Raw genomic sequence first — 20,847 nt, 5'->3', positions numbered from 1 at the left:
AGGACAAAGAAGAGTAACAGTAGTGTCTGCAAATCATACAGCAGTGCCATGTCTGCATGCAGCAATTAGTGATTACTGTCATTGAACTCAAGCTCTTTCAGCCCAGCACTGACAAACTATCTCCAGCAGACATTCTTTGATATCCAAAGCTTGCTAGAACCTACTAAAAGCATGGACAAGCTTAGTCCACATCTTCTTAAGCCTTTAAGGCAGACTTCCTTGCTGGTGTTCAATCTGCTCAAGCAGAAAAACAAGACAAGATGTATCCTGGGGACAGACTGTGGTTCAGGTACAACAGACGAGAAAGGCCAATGAACTACTAAAACTACCCTGGGAAAGGAAGAAAGTCAAAGATGGAAAAATTTGCATTGTTACATACCAGAGAATCAGATTTCATTCTGCTTTACATCCTCAAGCACTGAACAAAAGGGAGGGGGGAACAGCACAAAAGAATGCTCTCATACATTTTATGGAGTAAAATATGAAAACCAAACTTTGTTTCAAGTGACATTTCCCAGTGTCATGGCTTGATGCAGGGGGGAGGTTCTGGTGGCAGGAGAGGGGCTTTGCTCCCTGTGACCTCCTTGGTTTTGGAACCGAGTTAGACCTGGTTCTGGCCACTAGATCGGACTCCCATCCCCCTCGGGGTTGAGCCAATTGGCGCCTCTGCGAATTGCCCTATTTAAGTCAGGACAAAGGAACCGGAAAAGGTGCTTTGCCCAGGAGCAAGGAGAGAAGGGAAGAGGGCACTGCCCCCGCTCCCTGGCTCCCAGCCGGGCAGCTGCCTGCGTCGGGCCGGCGCCGCCCACTGAGGATGGCGGCAGCGGAGCCGGCTGGGGAACTCGGGGGCACCCCACTCCCGGGGTGCCCACTGGGCTGAGTTCGTCCCAAGAGGACTGAGATCTGAGAGAAACGGCCACATCAACACCAGGTCAGTGAGGATGCAGCGGGAGGAGGTGTGCCGGAGCCGAGTTTCCCCTGCGGCTGATGGTGAGATGGCAGGCGGCCCCCCTGCAACCAGGACGGCCTCGGTGGAGCAGAGACCCACTCGCAGCCCCTGGAGAGAAGATGCCTGAGCCTGAGGATGGTCATGTTGGGGTGCACGACAAGGCAAAGAGGCATCTGGAGTCTGCGTGACGACCCACGCCGGAGCAAGTGGCAACAACTCCCTAAGAATTCGAGACTGTGGTAAAGCCCACACTGGGGCAATCTGATGGGGAAGGATTGCATCCTGTGGGTGGGACTCACGCTGGAGAAGTTTGTGGATTTTTCCTCGTGAGTAGGGGATCCACTGGAGCAAGGGAAAAGGGTGTAAGGACTCCTCCTCCTTTAAGAGAGAAGCAGCAGTAACATCACGGAATGAACTGACCTGCACTCCCCCAGTCCCTGCCCCCTGCGCTGCTGAGAGGAGGGAGGTAGAGCCGTGAGGAAAAGGAAAGAAAAGGAAAGGGCCGGGGGGAAGGAAGGTGTCAGTTTCAAGATGTGGCTTTGTTTCTTTTTACGCTCTCAAGTAACTGGTTTTGTTTCCCTTTGTCCTTTTAAGTAACCGTTAATAAATTGTTTCGCTTTAAGAAAGCCGAGTTGCTTTTGCTCGGGCACCATGGTTGGTGGGTGCTCCCTCTCTGTTCTTGTCTCGACCCTCAGCCCTTTTATTATATTTTTCTCCTCTTCACTTTACTGGAGTGAGAGACCGGCTGCGCGGAGTTTAGTTGCCGGATCGGCCTAAAACCACGACACCCAGGAAAATAAAAATCAAAAACTCATCTGAAAACAGAGTTCCTTAGTGAGTGACTACAAGCGTTTCTTAAGGTGGCAAAAATGACAACCAACGCGCTACTTGGCAACCTAATTCCTCAGTGGAAATATCAAAGCTTCCCAACTTCCATAGTGCGGTGAAGGGCAAATTGAAGTAGCAGAGCTGGCGGATAACCACTTAAGCTGAGCAGACCTCTGACATCAGTATCTGAACTAGCAGAACAGACCAATGTATAGGACTAGAACTGAATCCACGAGGATCAGTTGGTTAAGGCTACGCATCTGCACGTGATCAAATCACAGTATCAAATACACCAGGCTTCAGAAACACAAACACAGTGCAGGAGTACAGGTAATAATGGCAGGCATGTAGAGCCAAGATGGACAGCACAGCAGATATGACAGAAGCCACATACTTACACAAAAGAAGAAGCCACAAAGGCTGTAAAGGTGTTTCATTCTACAAAGCAAAACCACTGCTGAATGCCTGTTACCTCCCCTCTGCTCACAGCTCATTATAACAAGTGCTTCCATTATCAGTTTCAGCATACAAACTAGTGAAACAGAAGTACCAGGTAGAACTATTATTTCTACGTTCTCTAAAGAGAATTTGCTCAATTAAACCTGTAAATTTCCCAAGTCTACATACTTAGTATAACACAATTCTTTTATAATTATAGTATCTTCCCAAGGGGTTAATTACAGAGGTGACACTTGTTACTAAGCTGAATAAACAGGGAAAAATCCTACTTTAAGAAATATCAAAGTAAAAAGTTTTCACTTAGTAATAAAAATAGTATAGAGACATACCACTAAGCAATCAGGATAGGCAGAAGATCCTGTTGATAAGATGTGAAAACCAAAAAAGGAATAGACTACACCATGGTGCCAGTCACAGTTAGTAAAAAGAAGTGCAGGAGAGGGGAAGTAGAAAGGTGTGTAAGACATACAGGTAGGAAAGACCTCATTACTGATACAGCAGCTTTCTCTTTAAAAAAAGAAACATTTTTATCCTCTTAAATTTAGACAAAAAAAAACATACTTCAATACATTGTGCCAAAATTAACTACATCAACATTTGCTTGCCTGTTCCAAGACAAAAGCTGACCTCTTGAATAGAAATCTCTATTTAAACCAGTAAAAAAAAACCAAAAACCTGTCTTTGGCCCAAAATTGATAGATGCAACCTTATAAAAAATGTTTTTTTCCTAAAGAAGTTAAACATGGACAAAATCTCAGCTTTATAAATATTTTTGTTTTATAGTCCTAAATTGTGAATTACTTACTATAAGAAATAGTACATTTAAAAAATATCTTGAAGAAAGAATGTGTGTGTATATGTATACAGACGTATATATGCTATGTTATAAATGTATGTGATGTCACCAAAAGCAGTTGTGCTTATGAATTAATGACAAATAGGTTGTACAGCCCTTTGGAAAATATTTAAAGAACTAAAATCAACCAAATAAAACAATAAATAACAGTATTGTTTTTCAAACGTGTGATCACAAAGAAGTTTGGCACAAGTAAGCAAAACAGGTGCTTACTGCATAGATATACCTCCGTGGCTACAAAAGCAAGCTCTAGTGATGAAAACAAAAATTTTTACTCATTCTGAAATGCAGTCACTGCTGCCAGAGTGCACTTAATGTAAATGCAAACAAAACTTACTAGATTTAAAAACAATACCCTTGATACTACACACTGAAGACAATACTCTCTAAATCAGTTTATTTTCCATGTAGTGGACAAATCCAGTCAGTGTAATTATTTTTCTGCATGTGAACAGTAAAATCAAAGTGCTTATTTTCCCCACAAGAAATGTGTTCACTGTGAGAACACTGGGTCTTGCAATACCCCACAAAGCTTTCAATTTAAAGGTTAGTTCTAGAAATTTGGAACTGTGACATCAGGGTCTTTTGCCATTAATAACGACGACTAACACTATAAATGGCTAAAGAGCAGTTACGTGTAGAACAGTACAACAGCTCAATTAAGGAAAACAGTTCAGTGCACTTTGCTCATTTTAGCCAACGTGCTACATTGCCCTTTTTGCGTACAAAGTGGACTCACAGATTTCCATTGTAAGAAGAAATGACTTGGCAAGCAGAACACTGTGTCAAGCTGCCTTTTTTCCCCCTTATAGACTTGGACACTTCAAGACAGCAGCTCTGCAAGACATTACACAATTCCTTTTTATTACTGAGAAAGTCTGATCTGTTACATTGTCACATTGCTAGTCAGAAATGCTTCAATGATGAAGGAGGTCAATGCTGGGTCAACCAAAGCCCTCATTTTACAACATTCGTTTACAAAGAAATTATAGTAACGTTCCAACACACCATCCCTCGCTTTCTTCAGAGAAAGATACCATAATTCTTCCTCTTGTGGGTACGTTACTACATAATTTAGGCATCTTTTTTGGACAACATATTCCCAAATTTTCATGAGATCAAACCAGGCTTCTGCAGATGTTACAGAAGTCTTCACACATCATCATCATCTGATGTATCACTGCTGCTTGTCTCAGAATCCTCATTTTCCAGAGCAGGCTTGAAAGTGCTGTTTTTCCAGGGGCTAAATTTAAAGTCACAAATGAGGCCATTTTTCAAAATGCCGTTTTTCCGAAGACCATTTTTCCGTAACTGAAATGAGAAAACAGGATGCATTTAGAGAAAGAAAAAGCTAAACACTACAATCTCGACATCTTCATTTCCGGGCTACATTAGATCCACAGCACTACCTTTTCATATATACACACGAAGGAAAATTCCATGGAGAGTATTTACATCTGGGCCAGTCATCAGGCGCCTACAACTGTGCTAAGCTTACTCTTTTCTCACCCACTTCCTCAAGACACCTTGCCCCAGTGATCCCTCCTCCCACATGGTCTCTCCTGCAATGCAGTCCTTTTTTCCACAGTGCTGCAAACACCTGTGCTAAGGACGACAGCATCTGCAACAAGGAAGGGGCCCAGAAGAAGAGAAGCAGTAGGGACGAATGGGTATCCCAATCTGTCTGATACAGCTGGGAAGTCAAAGACACTGGAGAGAAAGCAAATAACTGATTCTACAACAAGAAAGGAATTACTGCGTTTCCACACATAGTTCAGATGCGAGCAATAAGCCAAGTACTTAAAAGTTTAATATTCCAGATGCTTTCATTAATACGTGTGTGGCTAGACTTATGGAAATGCCCAATATTCACTTAATATTGCATAAGATTCTCCCTTCCAGCTCCTCCTCATCAACTCCATCATGTATACAGAACATTCCTAATGTAAAAAAACAAAAATTACAAAAAAAACCCAAAAAAAAACCCCAAAACAAGTCTAGATTGCCTTTTCAGACTTTGTTACTAGCGAATTAAATGTCTTGCAGTTTCTAATCAGGAAAATTCAGGTTTTGGAGAACCAAGAAATCTGTATAAAAACCTTGAAAGAAAATTTCCTTTCCTTAGCCTAAGCTGAGGAGCTGGAAAGGATGTGCAATTCTGCTACCAGAAATGCTGAAGCTACTCAGAAGCACTCCCTTACCCTTCCCTTGGTATTTTAAGAACAGGCCTTACCTATAGTAAGCGCTGGTTCCCTGTCTTTTTAAAGCAACTGTTCTTCTAAAAGCACAACATGGAAACAGTACTGAAACAGCAACAGCCCCAACCATAAGAATTACTGCACATCCTCCTCAAAGGTAGGCATTTAGGGTAGCCAACTACAAGTTCATAACGGAACATTAACTTAGTGTTACCTGTTCACTAATGACTCGGAACTCCCTCATCTCATCCTCTGTTAGTGGAGCATATGTTTCATCATTTTCACTGTCTTCCTGCCAGCCCATCTCCTTTAACAGCCTTTAATTTAAAAAAGACAACATTAAGGAATTTGATTCACGCACTCAGACATTTCAAGCTCTGCCTACGTACACGTGTGAAGATCTGTAACAAACAGATTAATCAGTCCGTAATTTTTTTTAAACAAACTCTTACGTAAAAGCAGGTTAAAAGCCTTACAAAAGATACATAAAGCATAGAACTTAAGAAGTTCTTGGGTGTTTCACAGATGACCCTGTTTTACCACTAAACGTGGTAAAGTGGTAAAAACTGTACCTTCATTTTAAGGCAAAAAATCTGTGCCGTGTGGAAAAGTAAGAATGTATTTCCTTTGTGGGATGGAACAGCAGCGTACCTCCTTGAAAGCCGCATGAAGACACAAAAGACTCACACTGAGGAAATCTGCAGGTTTTGCTGGATAACAGAGCAGCCATGAAGACTACTGGTGGTGTCCCTCCACAGGAAGCAATTCAGGATGCAATGGCCTCACATAGTTTCTTTTTTCTACCACACACTACTGTCAGAGGCAGGACAGACTTCTTTGTGATTGAATCTCACTCAACAGCAGGTGCTGGTATTTCAGCATAGACAGACTACAACTAGGAGTGAGTTTTGGGATGAGGGGACGAAAAAGAAAGAAGAGACAGATTCCTCTCATGACTAACCTTAAGATATCCAAAGACATAATAATCAACATGTTTTAGCTAGTACCAAAAGTCGGACAGCAGTATCTGGGCAGGAAAAAAGCTGCACATGAAGACACTGTGAAAGCAGGGGTTATCTGAGAGTGAAGACACTGTGACATTTAACAATGACAGTAAGTTCTATTGCTGCCAAGTTTTTGCCAAAAAGATTAGCATCTTCCTCAGGCAAACCATGCACATGTTGACCTTCAATGTTCAAGGAGGTTAAAGGTATTTCACAAAAAATAAAAGAGCTTTCTAAAGTATACGCCAGAATTGACACAAGAAACTGACACTTAGAGCTAAAGAATTGCGATTACATTAAAACAAAGAAGCAAGACAAACTCACAACTGATGACATGTGCCAGGTATCTCATTTAGTCAGATGTCAGCAAAAAATGCCCTTCAGTACAACCCTCCCCACAAAGAACTCTAGGTCCCAATACAATGGATTTGCATTAGGCAAACCTGCAGGTGACCAATGACACCAATGCCTGTTGTAAAAACCACAATAAAAGTCTGTAATTGTAGGAGAAGGGGAGAACAGCACTACTCTGTTTTAAAAAGTTAGCAGGACAATTTCAGAAATGGAAATTACATCCGCTGGAGTAGTCAGACCAAATTGGACAATGTGACAGCCAGGAACAATTAAACCCTCAGCAGAAGTCATATAGGCATATGGAAGTCATCCAAAACTCTCTTTTAGGAGAATATGTACATTTGTATAGACATACAGAAAGACTCGCAACACCAAATGCAGTTCAATGACAGTTATCTTTTTGGCAACACTAATTTGAGTTAGAAAGCTTTACTGCAAGCAAGCCAAGATGTTAACTGTATTATGTCCAATAAAGTGAATAGTTACAGAGCTCCCATTAATGTAAATAAAGTTTAGAGCGATGGCTAATTAACTTTTAAGCAGCACTGTCTGAAGTTAGCAGGACCACTGTCCCTTTAAAGCAACATTAGGCTTCTAGAACGGTTAGAAGTGTGAACTACGTTAAAAAAAATAAAATTTCAGATTAGCAAACTTGACACCAACAGGATGGCTGCACGTTGAAAACTTCCCCAGCAGAAGGGAAGCCCAAGATATACGTTGTACTAGATGTGCCAATACCATTACTAGGTATGCACAAGTATCCTGTGAGTTAAGCTAACCACTTCAAGTCCAATTTACCACAAAAAAGCTTACCATAACATCTGCCTACATGCCTTCAGAGGTCACAGACAAAGGGCTGGGACAGTATGGAGACACAGCATCTCTGGGATACCAAAAAGGAAAGACCCAGAAACTCTATGAAGGCCAAAGTCATTTGAACTGAAAAATGACAATTAGATTTGACTCCTTATCTTCTAGTCAAAAAAATCAGCAGCAGCAGCTTCTAGTGGCCAAAGATTTCTGTCTCCATAGCCAATGGTGGAAAAAAGGAACAGAGCACGGTGCATTTCACTTTTCATACTCATGAGGGGTAAGAGGTCATGAAAGTTTCCTCTGTATGTACTACAAAAGGGAAAGTTCTCTAGTTCAATGTATATGTATGAACACTAACAAAAAAAAACAAACCCACAACAAAAAAAAAACCACAACACCTAGCTGATTTAACACTGCAATTCTTTAGCTGCCACAAACTAAAGAATCTGACAAGCTCATCTCCAGACTGACTTGTGATTTCCCAACTGCATCGTTCTCATCTCTGTCACTTGCTACTGCAGTTTTTTTTATGAGCTGCTAGAACTGTTTTGATTCTTTTTTGAAGTTACCTTCTCCGTTTCCAGTGCACTGTCTTGTGATATCACTGACAGTGTCAACTAGTCAGCTACAGAAATAATTTGTTACTTTAACAATGAGGAAAAACTTACTGGAGTTTTACAAAAGATGCAGCATTTAAAGTATTATTAACACAAATAGCAATCACATGCTTTGTTCCTCCCAGACAGGCAGACCAAGATCAGAGGGATGGAGTCACTATGCAGTTTGCTTTACTTCTTTATAAGGAAATACATTAAATTTTTAGTAAAGTAAGTTTAAGTCAGTACACAAGTTTAGTAGAAGCAAAGTATTCCATGTTAAATTAGTACATGTCTAAAAGTTAAACTTTGACAGTACTAATTAAACATTTTATGTGTTCTTAGTTTTCAGATTCTGACTTCTGAATCAGTAAGAATTTATGACATGCTCACTTACCATGAAGGTACAATATATTATATAAAGTACATACCTATGCTCTGCCTCAAGCGAGCTTGAAAGAACATCTGCCTGAGGGAAAGCTGAAGATCGAATTTTCTGTTGAGATGTAACTGAAGCACTGCCATTCTCCTGCGAAATTTCACTTTCAAAGTTTCGGTTTATATCTCTCTCGTGATGAGGACTGTTGCTGTTATGCAAGTTAAAGGAATCATCATCCTGTTAAAAATAATTACATATTGTAAAGTCTAAAAGTAAATTCCACTCACAAGTAAATGTCTGCAAGTTCTGGAATTCAGTGATTCGGTTTAATTTAAATAAGTTTAAACGGAGACACGTTATTTTACTGCTGGGGTAATTCTGTTCATTCTTCTGGAGTTTGCAATATCTGGACACTACAGAAATCTTAGGTTATGCCACTGACCAAGTAATGCAGAAAGCAACTTCCATGCTCTGCCTCAAACTTTTTTGTACAAAGTTCCAAATACATCTTCAAATTCAAACCTACTCAAGCTGCCTTTCATACTTACACAAATAATAAGGTTATCTGTTGAACTTAAAATGTTCTAATTAAGTATCAGAGCCATGTGCATCATGAGAAGTTTGAAAGCGCAAGAGTTCTCAAGTTTACCTAGTTTAAGGGGCAGGTCATGGTCGCCATACCTCAACCAGCAAACTCCTCTGCCACAAGTTCAGAAAGACCGGATACTGCTCTTTAAATTCAGACAATTGAATTTAAGGAACAGACAACTTCTGTTCAGACAACTACGTATGCGCTCACCACAGAGCTTTTCAGGCTGCTGTTAACAGCCACTGTAACTTACTAGCCATGAAACAGGAAAGAGGAAGAAAGTTTATTTAGAAAGCAGACTGTTCAGGTTCACTTCAATATTAAAAGGTCTTTAATCCTGTAAACCTGTCTCTTTTTATTCTAGTCATTCAGCAACCTCTAATTCTTATTCACTAATGAGTCAAACAGCCTCAGAAGCCTTTCCAATTGTAAACAGAGAGTACGGTCATTACCTAGTGAACATCCTTTCGACAACAAAATCCCTACAACTGAGCATCTAACAGCATTATCCACAGCAGGAGGCAATCGCTCAGTCAGTTCTGCACTTGCAAGAAACCATTCTTCAGAGTCCAAGATCATGACCACCATCATCACTTCCCTCCCACTCACAGTGTTGTCTGCCACCAGAAATTTTAGAATGCTCAGCAAGAATTTCTTAAGAGCAAGTATCCCAATAAACATACATTCAGCTGTTAAATCATACACCTGAAGAATGCATCTCAGATTATCTAACAAAATTCATTAAAATATTAAACAATTTTAATATATATAGGGCAAAATAGCTTCTTCCAAGCACAATTCGGCTGGTGATTGTGATTCGCCTTGTTATTTCAGAGGTGAAATCTGTTACTGCAGGCCTTAAAATTCCATCAACAGCATCATGTTACGGAAAATTGTTGCAGTTATCTCCCCACCCACTCAGTTGTACACCATATCTTCTACTGATGATCATTAAAACGAATGTTGGAAGTATGACAGTTATTAGTTACACATCTTTTCACACCTGTTACTGAAACAGCAGTGGCAGGGGAAAGGAAGCACACGCTTAGCAACAACTATTCCAGGCTACACGTTACATACACCTGTCCAAGGGCGTAACAACTTGCACTATTAAAAACCTTTTGGGTTTTTTTGAATACGTTTGCTTCTGAAAAATCAGTTGTGTACAACGGGACAACCAAATGCATTTGACATACGTATCATCACAATATTATGAACTCAAGACGATTTCAGGAACAGAAACCCTCACCATGTTCACATACTATTTTCAGAATTCTGAAGCTCAATATAGTGTTTCCCAGTATCTTTTTAATCTTAAATCAAAATCCTTGTGTACTTCTTAAACACATACATCCATCCCTGGAAGTGTTCCAAGGCCAGGCTGGATGAGGCTTTGAGCAACCTGGGGTAGTGGAAGGTGTCCCTGCCCATTGCAGGGGGGTTAGAACTAGATGATCTTTGAGGTCCCTTCCAACCCAAGCCATTCTATGATTCTATTCTATGATCTTGGGGTGCTCAGCCACCAAATGCCCAATGGAAAGATGCAGACCTTTCTTAACTCACACGTACAGCTAAATTGTACAGTTCCATTATAGCAAATCTTATCTTGCCTGAAGTAAGAACAGGGTCAGAAAAGTCAGTCTTAGTTTTGTGAGCAATGCACACTGGCCCTTTCTTTTTTGATGTTTCTGAATCTAAATAAACCTTCCTCAAAACCACTCATTTACCTGGCTGATCTGTAATTTATGGTGGTTTTTTGTTTTCTTAAAACACTTTAAACCACTCGTTTACAGTGAACAGGCTTGTAATCACCTCATCCTGAACAATACTTATCGTACATAGTCTAAGTGAAGATAATCATGCTTACAGCTTGTTGGTGGCTGGTAGCACTGACACAAATATTCTCTGTTGCCAGCCAAGCACTGATCCAGACTGAAAGAAACCCAACCCATACTACATACACCCAGTATTGACTTCCAAGTTCTCAATTAGGAACTAAAACCTGGTTCTTCATATATGCATAAATTGAACTACTGCTCCTATGACTAGATCAAGAATAGAGAATTTGTGGCAATCTAAACATTCTGATTAGGAAAGAAATGGTTTGAGAAGCAGAACCAAGTTTCTCCATTAATTGTTTTGTAGGATAACAAACGGCTAAGGTGTGAAACACTGTCCTCCACAAAGATCAGGTTAGTGTACTAAGCTTAATTTATTCTTTTTATTTTTGCTAAAAACACAAATGTACCCCAGTCATTAACATGTATGAACAGATACTGCAGAAATAAAAAAAGAAACTACTAAGAAGCACTGGAGGAAGAGTGGTTCTTGGAACAACTTTTTTAAATTCATCAAAATGTCATTCCTCCTTCATTTAGAGATCCAAGACCATGACTTAACAGCTGTTTACAGCCAAATAAAAAGCAGTTTATGGTCTGTCTGAAAACTACTGCTGCTGGATCTACAACAGGTACGAACAAAACTACCTTCTCTTGCCCAGCATGATTCTTCTCTTCATGTTCCTCTTCCGCTCTATCTCCTTTCAACGCTTTCAAAAATTCACTCTTCTTATCAGTTCGCATTCTTGTCAATTTTGTTAAACGAGGCTGACCAACTTTGTCAACAGGAGATGAAGAATTTGACCGATTACACTAATGTAGGGAGTCAGAAAAAGAAAGAATATTAGTTTATTCATTTAGAATACTTTGAATGAAAGACAAAAAGACTCCCTAGCACCTGTAGTTTCAGTTTTCACATATATCTATAGTCAAAAGCAGATGGAACACATTTGTATTTCAGTATATATATAGATCTTACATGTAAACCCAGATGCGTAGGTTTATGGAGTACCACTAACGAACACTGGACCTTCTGAAGTGTTATCATATCATTAGCAGTTTTGAAGTTTAAAGCTATCAGGCTGTATTTCCTAATGCATCATTTTTACCCCAAATCAAACCTACAAAGTAATTTGTTCCGTACTTAAAGGCCAGTGATGAGCCTTCCATATTTCTCACACATTAACATTGAAAAAAACTTACTTCATACAATTCTGCATAAAACTTACTGATCCCCTTACCTACCCATATTAAATGTTTTACAGATTTGATAAAAACTACAGACAGTGCTTTACCTTTTTCACTGAACTTTGTGATACAGTAAACGCCTTGGCAGTTGATTTGAAAGGACTCAAATTGTCAACACCATATGCAGATTCGTGAGCAAATGGATTCCCAAGTTTATTTTCTTTTGCTTGGCTTTTCCACTGCGTAGGCTAAACAAAAATTTAAACAGAAATTCAAAGAGTCATTAACTACAACAGGATTATTTTCAGAAATCTTTAGGAAAATGATTGAGCAAAAGCAAATAATAACTACAACCATAGTTTAGTGCAAACACCTGTTTTCTTGCGGAAAACGGATTGTTTATGAGCAATGCATTCACTCATAAATACTGTTTGCACTTTTTATTTAAAGACTAAAATTTCAAAACAATTAAGATCTTCATATTTGAGGTATTAAGAATCATAATATGAGTCTTCAACAGTTGAAAGTAATGCTTTTAATGGAGAATGTTAGAGAGTTAAGAATCACTCCATCATATGGTCTCAGGAGCGCAGAAAAATTCCTGAAACAAAAATCAAGAGAAGAACATGGAAAATTGCATCCCTAACATGACAGGACACTAATAGGTTTATCATCTCTATCAATACTTGGGATAAATTCTGAAGTTAATTTTACACCGACTATCTCTCCATTAGGTACCTACTTTTCTGTCAAAATCATATACACAAAAGGCATTGCTATTCCATAAGTTAAAAACATCCTTTTTGCTCTCACTTGGACAGCTCTTGCACTTCTCAAAAAAGATAAAAGAGAAACAAAGAAAGATCCAATTACAGTCTAGTTGCAAAATAAAAATGAGAAAAAGGTGTTTCCATTCACTTTTGGAGTGTGCTGCACTTAGCAAGAGTTGAAAGCATAATACTCCAGGAACAGTACTTTTGGGGTTGAAATAAGCCCTGTCAAAATTACCGCATAATTCTTTCCAGCATGTTGCTCATGCCACTGGTATCCAAGACTCACCTTTGCGGGTGGAGACACAGGTTTAGGGATTAACCCTTTATAAAAACTTGTGCCAGTTCCATTCCTTACTGGTTGTGAATGAAGACTTCCTACTACTGGGAATCCAGATATTCGCAGTTCTTTTGTACTGCCCTTTTTAATGACCAGCATTCTTGGAGATCTAGATTTAGGATTCAAAGGATATCCTGGGGAGGGAAAAAAAAAAAAAAAAAAGAAAAGAAGTGTGTGTATATATATATGTGTGTGTGTGTGTGTGTGCGCAAGTGTGTATAATCTTAAGCTTCTAGTTCATAGGGTACTGGATAGCCCACATGGTCCAGAGCAAACAGGCATAAATCAGGAACTTAGTCAAGTATTAGTTCCACAAATAACACACTGTACAAACCTGGATAAACACAGGTTCTGTTCCATTTTCTACAACCACCATTTGTACAATATTTCACTTGGCAATGAAGGAATTTTACTTTTGGAAAATAAAGATATTCTGCAAATAAGCTAGCTATACAGTTCTTGTTTGCAAATCTAAAATGCAAATACTAATAACTCCTGATTGTTGCCGAATCTTCAAAACAGATTATGGTTTTCATACTTCCCTTTAAGGTTACTAAAAAAATACATACATATATATATATGTGTGTGTGTGTGTATAAACAGCTCAGTTTAGAGCCAAATGCTCCATACTGAGGCGCTATAAACATGAGGTAAGAGACGTGTACTACCCAAGACCATGGCAACAACCAGTTTCCATATCTCCATGCCTCAGATGGGCATTACAGAACATACGGAGCTTATGTTTCCACATTCAAGAGAGCACTAAGAGACATACAGACAGCTGTCATACTAAGAAATCGACATTTAACAGTTTTAAAGAACATCTCTTAAAAACAGTTGTAAAATTTTCGAAAAGAAAAAAAAAACACCACAATCACTTTAATTATTGTTTTCCACGTGTTCCAATGTTGCATTAACAGCCTTTTCCAAGATTGTTTCCTCTCTCCGCAAGCATCTCCGCTTCACAGGCAGACTCAAAATATCCTACATTTAAAAACACCTCTCTTTAAAGTATAAGTGACTTTAGCTTTGTTTAGTAGATATATGTTACAAAACATTTGTGATAACTGTATACTTAGCTCTCACTAAACTTTATGAAGACTTTGCATTATATTTGCATGTTCCCACTGCATATACACAAGATAAAATGGAATCTATCAGAAGCATATACTTTTAACAGGCATTAGAAGCAGATGGTAATATTCCTCCTGTCCTGAATATTGTTTCCTTTAAAAGGGACTAAGAATAGCGTCAACTTCACTATTCAATCAAAACACAAGGTTTGCAATAGCAGAGTTGTAACAAAGTAAGCTGTAACAAGCCACTGTACTGCAGCTTACGGGTGGGACTAGATGATCTTGAAAGGTCCCTTCCAACCCAAACCAAATTTTATGATTTTATGTGGCTAACAGACTGCTCTTTGCCTTGCTTGTGAAGAGTCGTATCAAAAAGCCTGGAAAGCGTGTCTTCCTCCAGATCAAGCTGAGCCACATCATGCAGGAGCCACAGTCAGAGTGCTGTAAAGGTTGTAAAACACTTAATTTGCTATATAATTTTTCCCATCTTGGCTAGGAAACAATTTAGTTATTGTTGCTCTTTTGCTGAAACGTAACGGTATTTCCTGATGTTCACATGAAAGCTGCTAAACACACAAAACTGGAAAGCAGTCCAACTCTCTAAGTTCCTGCAAAAGTTCTTAGCAATCAGACATTTATATTGAGGGGCAGGTCTGTATAAGAGTGCCAAACATACTGGAGAAGTATGAAAAAAAGAACTAGCAAATTAAAGTACCATTTAAAACGAGCAGTAAGTTTCAGATCTCAGTATTAGCAACAGTTTAAGTAGTAGCTTTTATGTTTAATTAAAGTTATTTCTTTGGAAAGAGAAAGGTTCTCATTTTGAGTAAGTTTATTACTTTAAAATCTGTGCAGTCTAAAGCTTCCAGCGTCTTAAGGATGAACAATTGATGACATATAGCCCACAGAACTGCAAAGTGATAGCCAAATTTTACCAGGCAGAGATGAGAAAACAATCCCAGACTATGACCCAGCTCAAGGCAAATTCTCAGGATTAGCTTTGCTACAAGTAATTTGTAAACACAACCAATAGCTTAAGACATTTCCTTCCACGAAGAAACCTTAAACCTCTGCAAGCTAACCTGCTCTTCCCAGCCCTCCTAGGTGTCCCTCCAAACTCTTCCAACAGCTCTCATCAGTCAGAAGCACTCTTTTATCATGGAATCATAGAATGGTTAGGGTTGGAAGGGACCTCAAAGATCATCTAGTTTCAATCCCCCCTGCCATGGGCAGGGAAACCCTCCACTACACCAGGTTGCCCAAAGCTTCATCCAACCTGGCCTTGAACACTTCCAGGAATGGGGCATCTACAACTTCTCTGGGCAACCTGCTCTAGTGCCTCACCACCCTCATTGTAAAAAATTTCTTCCTTATATCTAATCGAAACCTGCCCTCTTTCAGTTTAAAGCCATTTTCCCTTGTCCTATCACTACATGCCCTTATAAAAAGTCCCTCTCCAGCTTTCCTGTAGGCCTCCTTTAAGTAACGGAAGGCTGCAATATGATCACTTCAGCTAGCAATCACATCACTAGTTTAAGTGACCCACCTTCATCGCATTTCCTCTTGAAAATAAAGGTGAAGATAAATTCTTGACATCATTACAACAAAGATGTATACTTGTTCTGGGAAAGAATCCTAGTTGTGGCTGCATCTACAGACCAACAGATCGATATTCAAATAGAAGTGTTACCTCTCTAACAAAAAATGTACTTACATTGTAATAATATTGAAGTTTCCTCAATTTCAATCTACACATTTATAATTTAAATCTATACCTTTATAATTCTGCAAAAATTCCTATGTTTCCAGTAGGAAACTTCAAATCTCTGCTACATTTTTACATTTGAAAACATCAAAAATACTCACCCCATACGCCTCCAGCTAAAGATTTATTCTGGTTTGGTTCCCTCTCATATTCAGGGTTCAAAGACGGCTGAAATAAAGTTTTATCATTATTAATAAAATAAGTCTTGAATTCTAGGACTAATGAAATACAGAATCACAATAATATTGGATGTATCACCTCTGCCGTCAAAGATTTTTAATGGAGACAAACCAGACACCTCCCCCTGTGACCCAAATAGGTCAATGCTCACTTGTTTCTCTTCAACAAATCATCTCAGGCAGCAGTCAATACCATTACATGAACTGTCTAGAGAAAGTAAGCAACAGTCATGCATGGTTCTTCAAGGTAGAAGATCACCCTTCCTCTTACACTCTACAATTCGAGGTGGAAGTATGGGATCTCAAAAGGGTCACGGGCATAAAGATTTTATTTTGTTAGTACTTCAGATTTCCAGTAAGGTAACTGTGCAGAATTTAATATATATACACGCCACAGTAAACTGGAACTCAACTGTAGTTTCACTTCGACACTTAAGTGACAATAATACACGTATAATGATAAAAACTGGAGATATAAAAGCAGAAAAGTTAGCGAACAAGTGACTAACACCCTCTTACCTATGGGAAGGGTGATGCCTTATATGATGATCTGAAAGTGATGAAACCTCACGAAGTAGCTTGTAATGGACAAAATGGCACTTGCTGAAACAATGAAACCTTGTTTATTATAATTACAATTAACTTACAAAATCCTCAGCCTCAAACTGTTTGGGTACTTCATTGTCTTCATTTTTCCCAGTTTCATTATCAGGCACATTGTTTTCATGCAGTCCTTGGCCTTTTCCACAGTGGAAGGTGCTGGTACGAGCACGGGAACCTCCGCCATGGTATCCTCCACGATGGTTTACGTTTTCTGTACCATTTCTGCCTTGTGAACGCCAACCATTCTTCTCTTTTCTCCCAAAACGCCCTTAGATTTTTAAATTTTAAAGAAATGTAATTACAAACAATTTTAAAAGAATATTCTACTTCTCTAAAATTGCGAAGTTAAGTCAGCAGCTCTACACTCCAGGATACAGTAACACAGTAAACTTAAGTTTTCATTCATATCATCAGCAGCAAAGAATCTCACAAAACAAGAGCCAGAGAAAGAGAACAGCAATCCAACATTAAGACAAGTCAAGCTCCTTTTCTGGCTGCTCATTTACATATTGTTGGCTAGAGTATTAACTCAACACTCTTCTTCTTAAGAAATAAATACAGCTGGAATTACGCTCCTTCAACCAACCCTTAGTCTTCACATCCTCTCCCAGAAGATGTCTTTCCATTATCTCTGTTTTACTACAGAATAAGAATTTAGCACAGAAGAGCTATTGTTATCAGACTTTTTTTTACCTGGAGTGCTACAAAGTAATGATGTAAAGGTATTTGAAATGTCATACCTCCGTTCGGCCGTCCAATGTTAGGATCAAACTCATCTGAAAAGTTGTGCCTTCTGCGATTTGCTTCGTAACGATTCTCTGTCCACGAAAAATTCTCAGAGTGTTTCTCAAAGTGCAGTGATGACTGTAAAGGAGCACAAGCGATAGACCTGATATATCTGATTAACAACAAAACTGAATTATCAGAACAGTAACATGCACATTACTGATGGTATATACATATTCAAAAGGACTTTGAATGACAGACAATGCAGCAGCCCTCAAGCATGCGTATGTTCAAAGCTATGTCACGATGTCCCACGCTAACAAAGGGGAAGCTGTAACTTCTGCTCCAGGACACTGAAACAGGGGTGAGGACCATACTTGTGACAGGTAAAACACCCAAGTGTCTATCTTGTTTTGGCAGAACAAAGTGCAAGTGACACGTGTGGCAGCAGAGGAAAAACAAAAAAAGGTAAGAAAGGACAGAAGATGAGTTTGGAAGGCAGAAAAGAAGTCTAGGGTCTTAATTTGAGTGGTCAGAGACTACACACGCACATTCCACAGAACGCAAAGAGTTGCTTCCACCGGAGGCAGATGTATCCAGTTTATTAGCCTTGCCGTCGTAACTTAGTACAGCAAATGCAACTCATTGTGAAATACAAATAAAAGCCAGAGTCAAAAGTGTACTGTCATGGTTTCGCCCAGCTGGCAGCTAAGCTACCATGCAGCCACTCACCCACTCCTCCTCTCTCTACTCCCACCCGCCATGGGGTGGAGAGGAGAAAAAACAAAGCCAAAGGTTTGAGGGTCGAGATAAGAACAGGGAGGGATTACCCATCAACCAACAGGGAAGGATCACCCACCAACCACGTCCCTGGGCAAAACAGACTCAGCTTCGGGACAAATCAATTTAATTAGCTATCAGTGACTTCAGAGAGGATAACAAGACACAAAGCCAGATCTTAAAAAAAAAAACCACCTTTCCCCATCCTTCCCTTCTTCCTGGCTCCACCTCCTCCCCCAGTAGTGCAGAGGGACAAGGAACGGAGGTTTCAGGTGAGTTTGTCACACATCGTTTCTGCCGTTCCTCCGTTAAGAGAGAAGACTCCTCACACTCTTCTGCTGCTCCAGCATGGGGCCCTTCCTCAACAAAGACAGTACTCCAAGAACTTCTCCAACATGAGTCCTTCCCACAGGATGCAATCCTTACCCACCAGATTGCACCAGCGTGGGCTTTCCCCACGGAGTCACAGCTTCTTAGGGTGCAACCACCCACTCTGGCACGGGGTCCCTTCCCATGCACAGCAGATGCACCTCTGCTCCACTGCCAGTCTCCAGCAGCGTGGGGGGTCCTTCCTATGGGAGACAGTCCCCTACAAACTCCTTTGGACACAGCCATCTCTCCTCCAGCGTGGGGTCCTCCACAGGCTGTGGGTGGATCTCTGCTTCACCGTTAATCTCCGTGCGCTGCAGGGGGGCCGCTGCCATCTCACCACGGGATGCAGGGGAATCTCAGCTCCGGCACACCTCCTCCAGCTCCATCTTCACTGTCCTTGGTGTTTGCACCACCGTTTCTCTCAGGTCTCAGTCTTCTCTCTGCTGCAGCTGACGAACATCAGCAGTTCCAGCAGGACGAACCCCGCCCAGCATATGCCCCAGGAATGGGGCACTTTGGAGCTCTCCCAGCCGCGCCGCTGCGGCCATCTGTGAAGGCCAGGGGTGAGGGAGGTCAGCCCCCCACCTCCCCTCTCTCTTCACTGCACATCCAGCCTGGTTCAGGTTCGTCTGCCCCTTTCCTAAACATGATATTGGCAGAGGCGCCAATTGGCTCGGCCCTGGACAGAGACTGGTCCGAGCAGTTTCGAAGCTGGAAAAGCTTCTTGAAGCTCCTTACAAGGGCTGCCTCTGCTGCCCCTCCCCTGTTACCAAAACTCCACACATAAACCCAGCACTTGTACAGATTCACAAATATACTTCAAATTATCAGCTTATAAGTAGGCATTGTAAAAATTCTGAATAAGTAAATCTTTAATATATCAGCAGGAAGCATTTTGTAAAGTAAAACTTTATATCAAGATAGTACTCGGAAATCAAAATACATCCCAACTTGAAGACATACCTAAGGGGATTAAACCAAAAAAGACCATGTCGTACAGCAGCTGTCTTCCCTATTACTTCTATTTGGCTTTACTATTTTAACACTATAACATTTCTTTTGCTGTAACATCTTAAAAACGCAAGAATAATTTTTTATTCTTCAGAAGTAGCTCTCAGCCTTACTGCTGTACACACCTCCCCGTGAGTGACAGCAGAGTGCGATGTTGCCCAGCACCTCCCTGCCACACAGCCAGCCCTTCATGCAGATGAAGCAAAGCCCTCTTCCCTTCCACCAGACTTACTGCACGAATACGTGCTCACTGTATGGCACAAGTACCAGAGACACCAGGCCCATTATAGCTACAAATGCATAAATGTTGTGCGGAAGTGCATTATGTCAGCAAACTAAGTGTAATGATTCCAGGGAGTATCAACTTTAGTGCACCCAAAGCATCAGCTTTGCTGCCTGAAGCTCACTCCCTCTCCAGCCTGAGTAACATTCAGGAAAAAAAGTACAGCAGTAAAGGTGCATGTCTCAAAATGTTTATTTGAACAGTTATTACCCACTAACATCTAGTCAAGCTCTATTAATATTTAAGTACTCCACTGATCAAAGTAAGCAGGAAAAAAAAAAAAAGGAAATCACAGTAATAGTTTTAACTACTTTGGAAAACATGCTGAAGAAATTTCCTTCTCATGCATCACACCGCACTCACAAGAGACAATCACAAACAATGATACCTGAGTTCTACTGACAATGCCCCAGCAGAGCTCAAGGTGCTGTTCAAAATTCACTGCTTAAAATTCAAACTCAGGTAAGCAACAAGGATGTTTAAAATACGAAGCATGTATTTCCAAACCGTACAGCAGTCAAATGAAAAGGGAATTTGCTTTCAATTTGAGACCGGGGAAATGAATTACTTCCTTAATAAACTTGTAGAGAGAGGAAAAAAAAAAAACAAAACAGAAAACCACAAGAAACTATCAAAAGACCTAAGAAGCTCAAAAATTATCATAATGAATCTCAATATTTAAATAACAAATCATCATAAACAAATTTTGAATAAGCTGCCAAAAATTTCAGAAAGCTCCAGATTGGTTGAAGCCATCTTCTAAAACCATGATCATGTGTTCATTCACATATAACAACCTTCTAATATTACCTTTGGAGTTTAACTTCTTTTTCTGTATGAACTTTGAAGAACAATCACATTTTCATAAAGTACATATAAAGTGTTTGAGTT

At 40.0% G+C, this 20,847-nt stretch overlaps 1 protein-coding gene across 5 annotated transcripts in view; it reads right to left on the bottom strand.

Annotated features, from left to right (window-relative positions):
- Positions 1-3,463: 3,463 nt before the first annotated feature.
- The window catches only part of GPBP1 (GC-rich promoter binding protein 1), a 41,671-nt gene continuing 24,287 nt past the window's right edge, over positions 3,464-20,847 (bottom strand). For 2 of the 5 annotated variants that reach the window (XM_086628889.1, XM_086628887.1), the window contains exons 3-11: positions 17,525-17,648; positions 16,829-17,052; positions 16,104-16,170; positions 13,111-13,295; positions 12,159-12,299; positions 11,512-11,676; positions 8,489-8,673; positions 5,505-5,607; positions 3,464-4,403 (exon numbers count right to left, since the gene is read on the bottom strand). In XM_086628889.1, the coding sequence (XP_086485015.1) occupies positions 4,245-4,403; positions 5,505-5,607; positions 8,489-8,673; positions 11,512-11,676; positions 12,159-12,299; positions 13,111-13,260 (903 nt within the window). In that variant the 5' untranslated portion in view covers positions 13,261-13,295; positions 16,104-16,170; positions 16,829-17,052; positions 17,525-17,648 and the 3' untranslated portion in view covers positions 3,464-4,244. Of the gene's footprint in view, positions 4,404-5,501; positions 5,608-8,488; positions 8,674-11,511; positions 11,677-12,158; positions 12,300-13,110; positions 13,296-14,501; positions 14,525-16,103; positions 16,171-16,828; positions 17,053-17,524; positions 17,649-20,847 lie in introns of those variants that run through there. The other 3 variants (XM_086628890.1, XM_086628888.1, XM_086628891.1) reach the window with 3 other exon arrangements.

Source organism: Tauraco erythrolophus, chromosome Z (assembly GCF_009769465.1).
Source record: "Tauraco erythrolophus isolate bTauEry1 chromosome Z, bTauEry1.pri, whole genome shotgun sequence".
Lineage (NCBI taxonomy): Eukaryota > Metazoa > Chordata > Aves > Musophagiformes > Musophagidae > Tauraco > Tauraco erythrolophus.
The sequence above is the reverse complement of the archived record's forward strand: the minus strand, read 5'-3'. Positions and strand labels throughout refer to the sequence as shown.